The sequence below is a fragment of the Saccopteryx bilineata genome, chromosome 3 (assembly GCF_036850765.1).
Source record: "Saccopteryx bilineata isolate mSacBil1 chromosome 3, mSacBil1_pri_phased_curated, whole genome shotgun sequence".
NCBI classification, from domain to species: domain Eukaryota; kingdom Metazoa; phylum Chordata; class Mammalia; order Chiroptera; family Emballonuridae; genus Saccopteryx; species Saccopteryx bilineata.
In genome coordinates this window covers 278,884,695-278,897,301 of record NC_089492.1, presented here as the reverse complement: position 1 = coordinate 278,897,301, position 12,607 = coordinate 278,884,695, and the positions used below count along the sequence as shown (strand labels likewise).

The window sequence follows — 12,607 nt, the reverse complement described above, 5'->3', positions numbered from 1 at the left end:
GTCCGGGGCCATGTGTGGACCAATCAAATCCTTGGCTGTGGGAGGGGAAGAGAGAGAGGAGGGGAAGAGGGAGGGGGAGAGGCAGATGGTCACTTTTTCTGTGTGCCCTGACCGGAAATTGAACCCAGAACATCCATATGCCTGCCGGAGACCCTCAGTCAAGGCACATATGAGAAAGCAATCAATGAACAACTAAAGTGCCACAACTATGAGTTGATGCTTCCTACCTCTCTCCCTTCCTGTCTTGTCTGTCCCTGTCTCTCTCCCCCAATGAAAACAAAGAAACAACCAACCAAAAAACAAGCTCTAGAAGAAAACATGAGTGAACTTTCCCAACTAGGGCTCAAAATCTAAATGTAATACTAAAAGGTGATCAATATGACAAAACAATTTTTTAAAATTTCTGTATGGCAAACATACCATAAAACATAGTAAAAGTAACAAGCTGGAAGAAAGTATTTCCAATTTATGTTACAGACTAAGAGTCAATATTCCTAATATAAATCACAGCATGCCTGATATAAAGAGCTTCTATAAGAAGAAAAAAAAGGTAACTACCACCTTAATAAAAAAAAATGGGCAAAAGATATGAACAAAGTTCAGAGAAAAAATAGCAAATATCCCTAAAACATATGAAAATAATGTTCAACTTTGCTCCCCTCTTTCTCTCTCTCTCTTGCTCTCTCTTTACTCTCTCTTCAAAATGAATAAAAATCTTAAAAAGAAAAAAACTACCCTGAGTTATAAAATACACAAGTCCTGGTAGTGTAATGTACAGCATGGGAACTATATTGTAGTTAGTAATATTGTACTGAATGTTTGAAAGTCGCTAAGAGTTCTTAAAAGTTCTTATCACAAGAAAACAATTGTAATTGTGTGGTGATGGATGTTAACTAGATTTAATCATGGCGATCATTTCACAATATATACAAATATCAAATCATTATGTAGTACACCTGAAACTAACATGTTATGTCAATTACAATGCAAAAAAAAATCTATACTGAGATCCTATTTCTTATGTATAGAATTGTAAAAATACTATTATTTTTTTCAATTGACTCTGTTGAGACTGAGAAACACACGTGCTAGTAGCAATGCAAGAGGATAGAACCGTGGAGGGGAGCTGGGAGTATCATGCAAAATCACATGTATATTTATTTTTTGTCCCAGCAATCCCAGTTGGAGGAATTAATTAAAAAGAAACCTACCAAGCCTGACCAGGTGGTGGTGCAGTGGATAGAGTATCAGACTGGGACACGGAGAACCCAGGTTCAAAACCCCAAGGTCGCCGGCTTGAGCACAGGGTCACCAGCTTGAGTGCAGGGTCACTGGCTTGAGCGTGGGATCATAGATATGACCCCATGGTTGCTGGTCTGAGCCCAAAGGTCACTGGCTTGAGCAAGGGGTCACTCGCTCTGCTGTAGCTCCCCCCCCCCCCGTCAAGGCACATATGAGAAAGCAATCAATGAACAAATAAGGTGCCACAATAAAGAATTGATGCTTCTCATCTCTCCCTTCCAGTCTGTCTATCCCTCTGCCTCTCTATCTGTCTCTGTCAAAAAAAAAAAAAGGAAACCTTCCAAAAATATAATAGTAGTATGCAAAATCTACTCAGTGCTTTTGATTGTAGCAAAAGATTGTGAACAACCCATACGTCCATCAAGAGGAGACCAACTGAATGAACAACAACACAGTCTGACAGTGGAGTACCATGCAACAGTAAAGAGGAATGAGGACTACATCTAGATGCTGCTATGGAGTGGTCTTCAGGATATATCGTATGGAAAAAAAAAAGGTAGGTGGAAGGAAGCGTGTATTGTGGCTACTTTTATCCAAAAAGAAGGAGGATGTTATTGTGTGTGTTCATATACACAGTTATTTGCTTATGTTAAAAATATAAACACCAGCCCTGCCCGGATAGCTCGTAGAGCATCATCTCTCTATGCAGAGGCTGTCAGTTCCATCCACTGTCGGAGCACATACAGGAATGGATTGATGTTCCTGTCTCTCCCTCCCTCCCCTCTAAAAATCAATAAATAAAAGTTAAAAATATATAAAGAATGAGTGAGAGACACCAAGTACTGGGTACCTGAAGATAATGGCAGTCACCTAAATCTGAATCTCCCCAGAGATGTCCTCCAAAAATCAAACAAACAAAAAATACCCAAGAGAACAAGAACAAAATGAAACCATCCTCAGCCCAGCCTACTGACCAGAAGACAGAACACCAGAAGCTTCAAATTACCTAAAAACCCAGGACAGCTCCTAAGCCCACCCTACACGGGAGACAAGCGGAGGAAGGGGGAAAACAAGGTGATAGGAAGGCATATAACATCACTTCCCCAGAGACAAAGCCACACTCTAAGTGAGAAAACACCTAAAACAGATCTGATACTGTTTTGGAAACAGATGCAAGAGACCAGGACATGTGCAGGACCGATGGGATTAGTCTGAGGCGCTACGGAGGTATACCTTGAAGTAAAAATCGAAAGCTCTGCAGAAACAATAGGAAAACACAAAAGACACACTGAGCCCTCACACACAAAAAAAATAAATAAAATAAAAAGCTTTGGAAAGCTAAATTTTCACCCCCAATTATCTGATTTTCATCCTTCCTATTATGGCTGTGAATATGTTATCCTTCACGGCAAGAAGAATTTTGAAAATGGAATTAAGGTTGTTAAAACAACTGACTTTAAAAAAGAAATGCCGGCTGCCTCTAGAAACTGACGAAACAGTCAACAACCAGCAAGGAGTTGGGAACTTCAGTCCTACAAACACACAGGACTAAATTCTGCCCAGCACCTGGGAATGCATTCTCCCCCAGAACCTTTAGGAAGAGATGCAGCTCTACTGATGCCTTGATTTCAGCCCTGTGGAATTCTAAGTGAAGCAGCCACACTGTACCCAGACTTTGACCTCTAGTACTAGGAAATATAATAATAAATCCATGTTGTTTTAAGGCAACCAAATGTGTGGTCATTTGCTACCGCAGCAATAGGAGACTACTAAATCCAAGACTGTACTTCTCTATGTGAACAGAAGAGTGTGCTCTTGACTGAAGAAGCCTGGTAAGCTACGCCAAACCCCCAGTTATTGATGGAAGTGCAGAAAACAAATAACATTATAAAATAAATAGAAGAGAACAGCTATATCTAACGAAAGCTACTGTAAGAAACAAAATGAAAATCAATGCATTTCAGAACAAAATTCCCCCAAAGCACAAGCACATAGAATTGAACATTAGCCTGACCAGGCAGTGGTGCAGTAAATAGAGTGTCAGACTAGGACGCAGAGGACCCAGGTTCAAAACCCCGAGGTCGCCAGCTTAAGCCCAAAGGTTGCTGCTGGCTTGAAGCCCAAGGTCGCTGGCTTGAGCAAGGGGTCACTTGGTCTGCTGTATTCCCCCGGTCAAGGCATGTATGAGAACATAATCAATGAACAACTAAGGTGCCACAACAAAGAATTGATGCTTCTCATCTCTCTCCCTTCCTGACTGTCCCTATCTGTCCTTCTCTCTGTCTCTGTCACTTAAAAAAAATCATAACCTAACACCCCAACATGAATAAAATTTCCTTCAGGAAGTAGTCACAGACATGAAAACTTCAAATTAGAAATCCAAAACCTTAAAATAGAAATGGACAAAAATGAAGATGGTGAAATTGAACATTAACCAAATTTAGGAAAGTTTTTTTTTTTTGTATTTTTCCAAAGTTAGAAGTGGGGAGGCAGTCAGACTTCCGCATGTGCCCGACCAAGATCTTCCCAGCATGCCCACCAGGGGGCGATGCTCTGCCCATCTGGGACGTTGTTCCATTGCAGCTGGAGCCATTCTAGCGCCTGAGGTGGAGGCCATGGAGCCATCCTCAGCGCCCAGGCCAACTTTGCTCCAATGGAGCCTTGGCTGCGGGAGAGGAAGAGAGAGATAGAGAGGAAGGAGAAGGGGATGGGTAGAGAAGCAGATGGGCGCTTCTCCTATATGCCCTGGTCGGGAATTGAACCTGGGACTTTCACATGCCTGGCTGATGCTCTACCGCTAGGAAAGAATTTTTTTTAAGAAAACTTAGAAAAGTAAACCAAATTGTGAGATATCCAAGGAAGAATGAATTCAACTGAAAAACATTACAAGAGTACTAAGAAAAGGCATGAAGACAACAAAGAAAATATAAAATTAAAGAGGTTTAGAGAGAAGAAAAGAAAAGCATCACCTTTATGCTTTGACAAGGTCCTCTGGTTGCCAGGGTTCTGTGGGGGCAAGGAGGGGGCCACCCTGCAGGTGGCCAAGGGAGACACTGTGAGGCCCAGACCACGCAGAGGATGCGTGGAAGGAGGTATAAGCAATGGTGAGATTCAAATAATTTAACAGCCAGTTCTCTGCCCTAATGACCTTAGTTTTAAGTATTAAAAAAGATATATGGAAAGGTAGTTTATTATTTCATGCATTTAATACTTAAATAAGAATATTAAATGAGAAAAAACCAAGAACTGCATGATTCCATACACAGGTGGGACATAAAAACGAGACTAAGAGACATGGACAAGAGTGTGGTGGTTAGGGGAGGAGGGTAAGGGGGAGGGGAGGGGCACAAAGAAAACTAGATAGAAGGTGACGGAGGACAATCTGACTTTGGGTGATGGGTATGCAACATAATTGAATGCCAAGATAACCTGGACATGTTTTCTTTGAACATATGTACCCTGATTTATGGATGTCACCCCATTAAAATTAATAAAAATTAAAAAAAATAAAAGAGGTACACAAAACTAGATTTTTATAAAAGTTTTAAAATATTAATGAAAAAATATTAACACCTGACAAAAAAAACAATAAAACCGTTATTTAAGATATTTCTGTATTGCTTCTTTAATTTTTTATTTTTTTGCATTTTTCTGAAGCTGGAAACAGGGAGAGACAGTCAGACAGACTCCTGCATGCGCCCGACCGGGATCCACCCGGCACGCCCACCAGGGGCGATGCTCTGCCCACCAGGAGGCGATGCTCTGCCCATCCTGGGTGTCGCCATGTTGCGACCAGAGCCACTCTAGCACCTGGGGCAGAGGCCACAGAGCCATCCCCAGCGCCCGGGCCATCTTTGCTCCAATGGAGCCTTGGCTGCGGGAGGAGAAGAGAGAGACAGAGAGGAAGGCGCGGCGGAGGGGTGGAGAAGCAAATGGGCGCTTCTCCTATGTGCCCTGGCCGGGAATCGAACCCGGGTCCTCCACACGCTAGGCCGACGCTCTACCGCTGAGCCAACCGGCCAGGGCCTTGCTTCTTGAATAGTATCCCCACTTGCAATTTTTTTCACCTATGGATGTAATGAACATTACTACCGGCACTTAGAATACACTGTTGCACAGATAAGAGTAAGGAAAGTAAATTTGTGATTTCCACATTGGGCGGCTGCCCAGGCGCCCGCCTTCGAGAGAACCCTGATTACAAATGCCATTTAACAGCTGGTGGGCCGAACTCAACAAAAATTAAGTATCAGTTCTGCTGAACCGGTGTGAACCGACTGAATCCCCTCGCTGGCTATAAGTGACTGTCACAGAGACGGAATGCCCTTCCCTCCGCTCAACCTCAGTCCCTGCGCTGGGCCACTACGGGCTCCTTTGTTCCTGGGACCGCCGACTTCAGTCCCAGCATCAGCGGCTCTGGGCCCAGAGCGCTCTTCCTTCAGGTCATCACATGGCCGTTGGCTCTCTCTTCTTTCAGGTCCACCTTAGAAGTCACTGCTTCCCTGACAATGTCCTGGTCCCCCCACCTGAGGTGACCCCAGGAACTTCTGGGGTGCTGTTAATGTTCAGTTCCACTGCCCAGGTGCCAGTTTCATGGCTCACTCATTTTGTGGAAATAATTGTGCATTTGTGATTTGGGTATTTGTACTTCAATAAAAGTGGGAAGATAAAGCTGCCTCCCCTCCCCTCCCCACCCCAATACTCTCTTGCTCGTTTCTCTGTTGTGTTCTTACACACACACACACACACACTAGATAGTAAGACCCAGGACAGCAGAGACACATCTGTCACAGTGACTGTTTCCACACCAGGACATGGCCCACCGTGGGCACTTACTATATGCTTGTGCGAAGGGTGAGTGAATGCGCACCCAGTGCTCTGGGGTGGGGGCGGGGCAGGAGGGGCGGGGCTGGGGGCGGGGCCTGGGCTGAGGGCCTCACCTTCCTCTGCATCTTCTCCAGCAGCCTGCTCTTGGCCCTGACCTCCTCCTGGATGGAGTCGTAGACATTGAGCAGCACCCGGTCCCCGCTGTCCTCATCCTCGTTCTGCAGGGCCGCCACCAGCTGCTTTCTGCGCTCGTCCGCGTAGCGTTTCCGTCGCTTGTGCTTCTCCTTCAGGTCCCTGTTCTCGGCCTGTTCCCCGCCCACCACCTGCTGCTCCAGCAGCTGCAAGCTGTAGACGTGGGAGGAAGCAAACGTGGCAACATCTGCCAATCGCAACCCCTCGCTGTCCAGCGTGACCGCATGGAATCCTCCCGGCCACTGCACTTTACAGAGGTGTAAACTGAGGCTCAGAGACGCGAGGCCGCTGATTCAGGGCCAGAAGTAAGTAAGGCTCCTACCAGATCTAACTCAACCGTGGTGGTGGCCGCGCCCAGGAGGAAAGGCCAGAATCCACCTGTGGACACGGAGCCAACCCACCCGCCAGCCGCCACCCGAGGGCAGTGCTGACAGCAGCCAGTAGGCTCCCTCCCGCCGTGCTCCCACGCAACCTGCGTGGCAGGAATAAACCCTGCCTGTGAAAACGTTCCCTACACTCAGTGCACGCGAGGGCACTGTGCTAAGTGACGTCAGACAGACAGAAGACAAATACGGTCTGCTCTCACTTACAGGTGGAAACTGAAACACAAAGCACGGGAACTACGGTCAGAGAAACACAGAACAGACCAGGGTCACCAGAGGTGGGGGGTGTGGGGCTGGCGGAATGAAGGTGCTTGAAAGGTACACACTTCCAGGGATAAAATAAGTCCTGGATGCAACGTACAGCAAAGAGACTATAGTTAAAAACACAGCATCCTGCATTTGAAAGTTGTTAAGAAAGTAAACTGTACAAGTCCTCATCACAAGAAAATAAGTTTTGTAACTATGCATGGCGATGGGTGTGAACTAAACTTTTGGTGGTGATCGTTTTGCAATGTATACAAATGGTGTAGAGAAAATTAATGTTCTATGGCCAGTATACCTCCCTTTTAAAAGTGCAAAAATTAAGGAATTCATTCAGCGCACAATGTTTAACCGAGCAGGGACATGTATTTTGAACATTTTTAATGTTCAAAAATGTTCAGAGTTTATTTTTATTTAGAAATTAAATTTAATGGGGTGACATTGATCAATAAGAGCAAAAATGTTTAGTTTTGCCTTTTAAAGGTACAAGTTTTAAATAACCACAAAGAAAGGTGTGTGTGGAACTCCTCGCTATCTAGTAAAGCACCATAAAAATGTTACGGACGTTGCCTCGTCCCAAAGTGGCATAGGGTTTACAGCTAAGTGACAGGGATTCACAACAGGGAGGCGGCCACGCTGGAGGGAAAGAGCCAAACCGGGCACCCCGAGCAGCTGGCTCGCCACCGGTTCGCACCTGACTTCAGCAGCCAGGGCAGAGAAAAGCCATGTCTGCGTCACCGCTCTGCTTAAACTCAGCCCTCCTAGGTCCCCATCAAGACGAAGCCCAGGCCCCCAGGCACACAGGGCCTCTGTCTCACCTCCCTCAGCACCCACCACCCTACTCACTCTGGCTTTTGCTTGCTGCTCGCACTACGACCACGCAGGCTGTTTCTTCCCTCCGTGCCTTGTGCCTCCTTGCCTGCGCCCTGCATCTTTAATGCTACCCCTGAGGCATTCTGTCCTGCAAACCTTCTTCAGGTATCCCTTCTTCTGTGAAGCCTTCCCTGACCACACTCCAGACCTCACCGTGACAACTGCCACATGGGCCCGACACTGGGCTGCCACCTCTGCAGGCACCGTCTCATGGGACCTTCCCAACAAGCTTCTCAAGCTGGAAGTCTACCGCCCACTTTGTAGATGAGAAGCTAAGGTACAGAGGGCTCTGACGTCGGCCCCAGTGGCAGAGGCGGATGGGAACCCAGGCAGCCGACTGCACAGCCCTCTCACTGCGACCTGCTACAGAACCCGACCCTGTGTCCCTGCCTCCCCTGGACCAGGAGCCCCTTGAAGGACAAGGTAGCATCTCCTTCATCCTTGCATCTGGTGCCCAGCACATAGTAATTGCTCAGTTAATGTTTGAGCTGTGGGCTGTGGGACTGGTAGAGGCTGGGCCCCTGGCCAAGGGGCTCACTCAGTCACAGTGGTCGGCTGGGCTTTACTCTCATTTACAGAAGTGAGAACCAAGGCTCAGAAAGGGTAAGTCACGTGCACAAAGCTGCACAGCCAGTGAGGAAAGCCCAGCTCCACAGGTGGCCCCAGAGGGTGTCTGGGGGTGGCTTGTCCCCAGGGGGAGCAAGTCTTCCATCAGGGAGGGTCCTGGAGGCTCAGCTGGGACCTGAGGAAACCCTGTGTCACCCTGTCCTGGGATTCCTGAGACCTAAAGGCCAGGCCCTGTGAAAGCCAAGTGGGCAACAGTCCTTCCCCTTTTCCCAGAGAGGACACCTGGTGGGACACGGGGCATGTGTGCAGCTCCCAGAGCAGCCCTCCCCCCCCCCCCCCGCTGAGTCCAGTGCCTTCCCGCCCCCTGCTCCTGGAGAGAGGGTCAGGACCCTGTGGGGGGGGGGGGAGAGCGAGGGGAGGCCTCGGTGGGGGGTCGGGAAGAATCTAGGGGCAGGGCAGCCCCATACCCAGGGAAGAGTTCCTTCCTGCCCTGCCAAGGGCTCCCCCAGCCCCGAGCTGCGGCACTTACCGGGCAAGCACCCGCTGCTGGTCCACAACGGGCATCGTGCTGTCGGTCCCACAGTCCCTTCTCGAACCTGTCACAGCCAGCAGGGGCTGGGCCTCAGCCTCGGTCCCCACACCAGGCTCTGTTGCCAATGCCACCTCTTTGGCCACTTCTGGGTCCAGGTCAACCTCCTGAGCACAAAGAAAAACCTAGGTGGAGGTAGGGAGGCCAGCCCCTGGGCATAAGTCACCGTGGCCTCAGTCCCACCGGGACACACCGGACGGATCGTCTCTGGCTCAGGGACACCCGTTATACAAAAATGCACCAAGCAAGTTCCTACTGACACCGTTCCCACCAACACTCACCAGCAGCCTGCTGGCTCCCGCCCTGCCCCACGCCAGCCGCTCCACGCGGCAGCCAGTGCAATTTCCTGCAGGTACAAACTGATCACAGCCCTTTCCTGGTTACAGCCCCACGTGGATTCCCACTGCACTCGCAGTAAAGTCCAGTTTCTTCCGTGGCCTGTTCCCTGCTCACCCCCACCACTCACCCACCCTGCCGCTTCTCGTTTTCTGTTGCTGAGTCAGGACCCTTTCAGCCACAGGACTTAGGCACTTGCTCTTCCTCTGGGTCCCTCTTCCTACTTGGGTCCCATCTCAATGTCGCCTTATAGCCAGGGCTCCCCAGCCACCTCGTCTGCCAGCTCCCACCCAGTGACCAGGTCCAGAGGTTGGCAGGGAGTTTTCTCTCTTCAAAAATATAAGTAGGCCTGACTAGGCGGTGGCGCAGTGGATAGAGCATTGGACTGGGTGGGACACTGAGGATGAGGTTTGAAACCCCGAGGTCGTCAGCTTGAGTGGGGGCTCATCTGGATTGAGTGTGGGGTTGCTGGCTTGAGCGTGGGATCCTAGACATGACCCCATGGTCGCTGGCTCGAGCCCAAGGTCACTGGCTTGAGCAAGGGGTCACTCGCTCTACTGTAGCCTCCTGGTCAAGGCACATATGAGAAAGCAATCAATGAACAACTAAGGTGTCGCAGAGTTGATGCTTCTCATCTCTCCCCCTTCCTGTCTGTCCGTCCCTGCCTGTCCCTCTCTCTCTTAAAAAAAAGAAAAAAAGTAAGTAGATTTAAAGCCTTCCTCTCGCCCTGGCCGGTTGGCTCAGCGGTAGAGCGTCGGCCTAGCGTGCGGAGGACCCGGGTTCGATTCCCGGCCAGGGCACACAGGAGAAGCGCCCATTTGCTTCTCCACCCCTCCGCCGCGCTTTCCTCTCTGTCTCTCTCTTCCCCTCCCGCAGCCAAGGCTCCATTGGAGCAGAGATGGCCCGGGCGCTGGGCATGGCTCTGTGGCCTCTGCCTCAGGCGCTAGAGTGGCTCTGGTCGCAATATGGCGACGCCCAGGATGGGCAGAGCATCGCCCCCTGGGGGGCAGAGCACCGCCCCTGGTGGGCGTGCCGGGTGGATCCCGGTCGGGCGCATGCGGGAGTCTGTCTGACTGTCTCTCCCTGTTTCCAGCTTCAGAAAAATGAAAAAAAATAAAAAATAATAATAATAATAAAAAAAATAAAGCCTTCCTCTCATTCCCTATTGTGCTTTCTTAAGCAGAAATGGGTGAGGTCTGGGAACAGCAGTGCTCGAACTGCTGCCTTGTCCTCGGTGGGGCCCCTCAAAGCACCCCAGGAACCTCCAGTGACCACGCACAGCTCCCACCCTCTGTGCACACTGGGCCTCTGTGCTTTAGACAAGGGTTCCAAGGCAGAGGATAGTTTGAAAATCACTGTGGAACAGTGGCCTCTTATTAACATCGATAAGAGGAGGTGTGGCAGCTCCTCCGGATTGTATACGGTTTTGCAATGGGCCGTCCTGGATGCGCGGGGGCAGGGCTTGTGTTCTTGTCCCTGTTTTATGGATGAAGACACTGAGGCCCGGAGACGGAGCAGACAGTGGAGTGTCACAGGAAGAACCAGGGCCCTGGAAGTCCTCTTATTACACAGAGGGCTGGCCCGGGGGTACTCACAGGCCCAGGCAGGGCGCTGCCTTCTGCCTCAGCTTCACACCTGTGCTCACTGGGCTCCAGGGACGAAAGCTTGCAGAAGAACGGGTGGGGGAGAAAGAGAGACAGGTGGGCCGAATCAGCCTCTGCTGCCCCTTCCTCGCCCCTGACAGTCCCTTCAGCTCCCTAAACACACCACCTCCTCCTATTCCTACCTGACACTGTGGAGAGATGGGGCGGGAAGGAGGGTGTCAGATGAAGGGAGGGAACAGGGGAGAGAGGAAACAGCAGGGTAGAGAGACAAGGCATGTTCTGGGCACCTGTTGTGTCCCAGGAGCGTTTCCTGCACTGCCTCACGAGAAGCACACAGCAGCCCCATTTTCAGATGAGGAAACCGAGGCCGGGAGAGAGACTGCCCAGGGTCACACAGCTCAATGAATAGTAGGGCTGGAACCTGAACCCAGTCTGTCTGATTCAAAGGCCAGTGCTTCACACATTCATACACATACACACACCACATACACACACACCACATACACACATACACATCACACACCACATACATATACACACCACACACACCACATACACACACCACATACACACATACACATCACACACACACACATCACACACACCACATACATATACACACCACACACACCATACACACACCACATACACATACCATACACACATCACACACACCACACACACATACCACATACACACATACACCACATATATATACACACCACACACACATCACACACACCACATACACACACATCACATACACACCACATACACACACATCACACACACCACATACATATACACACCACACACACCACATACACATACCACATACACACATACACCACATATATATACACACCACACACACATCACACACACCACATACACACACATCACACACACACCACATACACACACATCACACACACCACATACATATACACACCACATACACATACCATACACACACATCACACACACCACACACACCACATACACACACCACATACACACACACCACATACACACACACCACATACACACACACCACATATACACACACGTACACACCTCATACATACACACACCACACACACCACATACACACACACCACATACACACATACCAGATACACACATACCACATATACACACACGTACACACCTCATACATACACACACCACACACATACCACATACACACACACCACATACACACACCACATATACAGTGTCATGAACACCTTTCTGCATCAACAAACATTTTCACCAAATGGTCCTCCACCCAGTCCTTCCGTTCCCCTCCCTCTGCACCCCGCCCCCCCCGTTTCCTGTCTTCCACTCTACAGACAGCACATGAACTTCCTCACCATCCCAGCCATGCACCCTCCCGTCCGCCCTCCAGAAAGCTCTATGTCCCCTCTTGTGACGGGATGATGAACCATCTGAAGCCGAGCACCCACTCGAGGACTTGGCTTTCTCAGTCCCCGTGTCCCTCTACGCCAAGGACTTCTCCTGCGGTTCTAGACCACGCCCAGCAGCTCACAAAACCCGCTCTATTACTTCCAGTAGCAAAAGCAATAAAACTCTTCCTTGGCCCCACATGTGCCTCCAGCTACAGTGCCTGTGACCGGGGTGCTTGGAAAAGGCTTGATGACTAACGGGGGCTAGAGCGCAAACCCCAACAACGAGACCCCTTCAGGTCCCTCTCCTACTACCCATTCTGGAGA

General features: G+C 49.5%; 1 protein-coding gene across 1 annotated transcript in view; it reads right to left on the bottom strand.

Annotated features, from left to right (window-relative positions):
- KIF17 (kinesin family member 17) overlaps positions 1-12,607 on the bottom strand; it is a 38,883-nt gene that overhangs the window by 3,203 nt on the left and 23,073 nt on the right. The window contains exons 7-8 of the mRNA XM_066265144.1: positions 8,872-9,038; positions 6,180-6,411 (exon numbers count right to left, since the gene is read on the bottom strand). Of these exons, the coding sequence (XP_066121241.1) occupies positions 6,180-6,411; positions 8,872-9,038 (399 nt within the window). The remainder of the gene's footprint in view (positions 1-6,179; positions 6,412-8,871; positions 9,039-12,607) is intronic.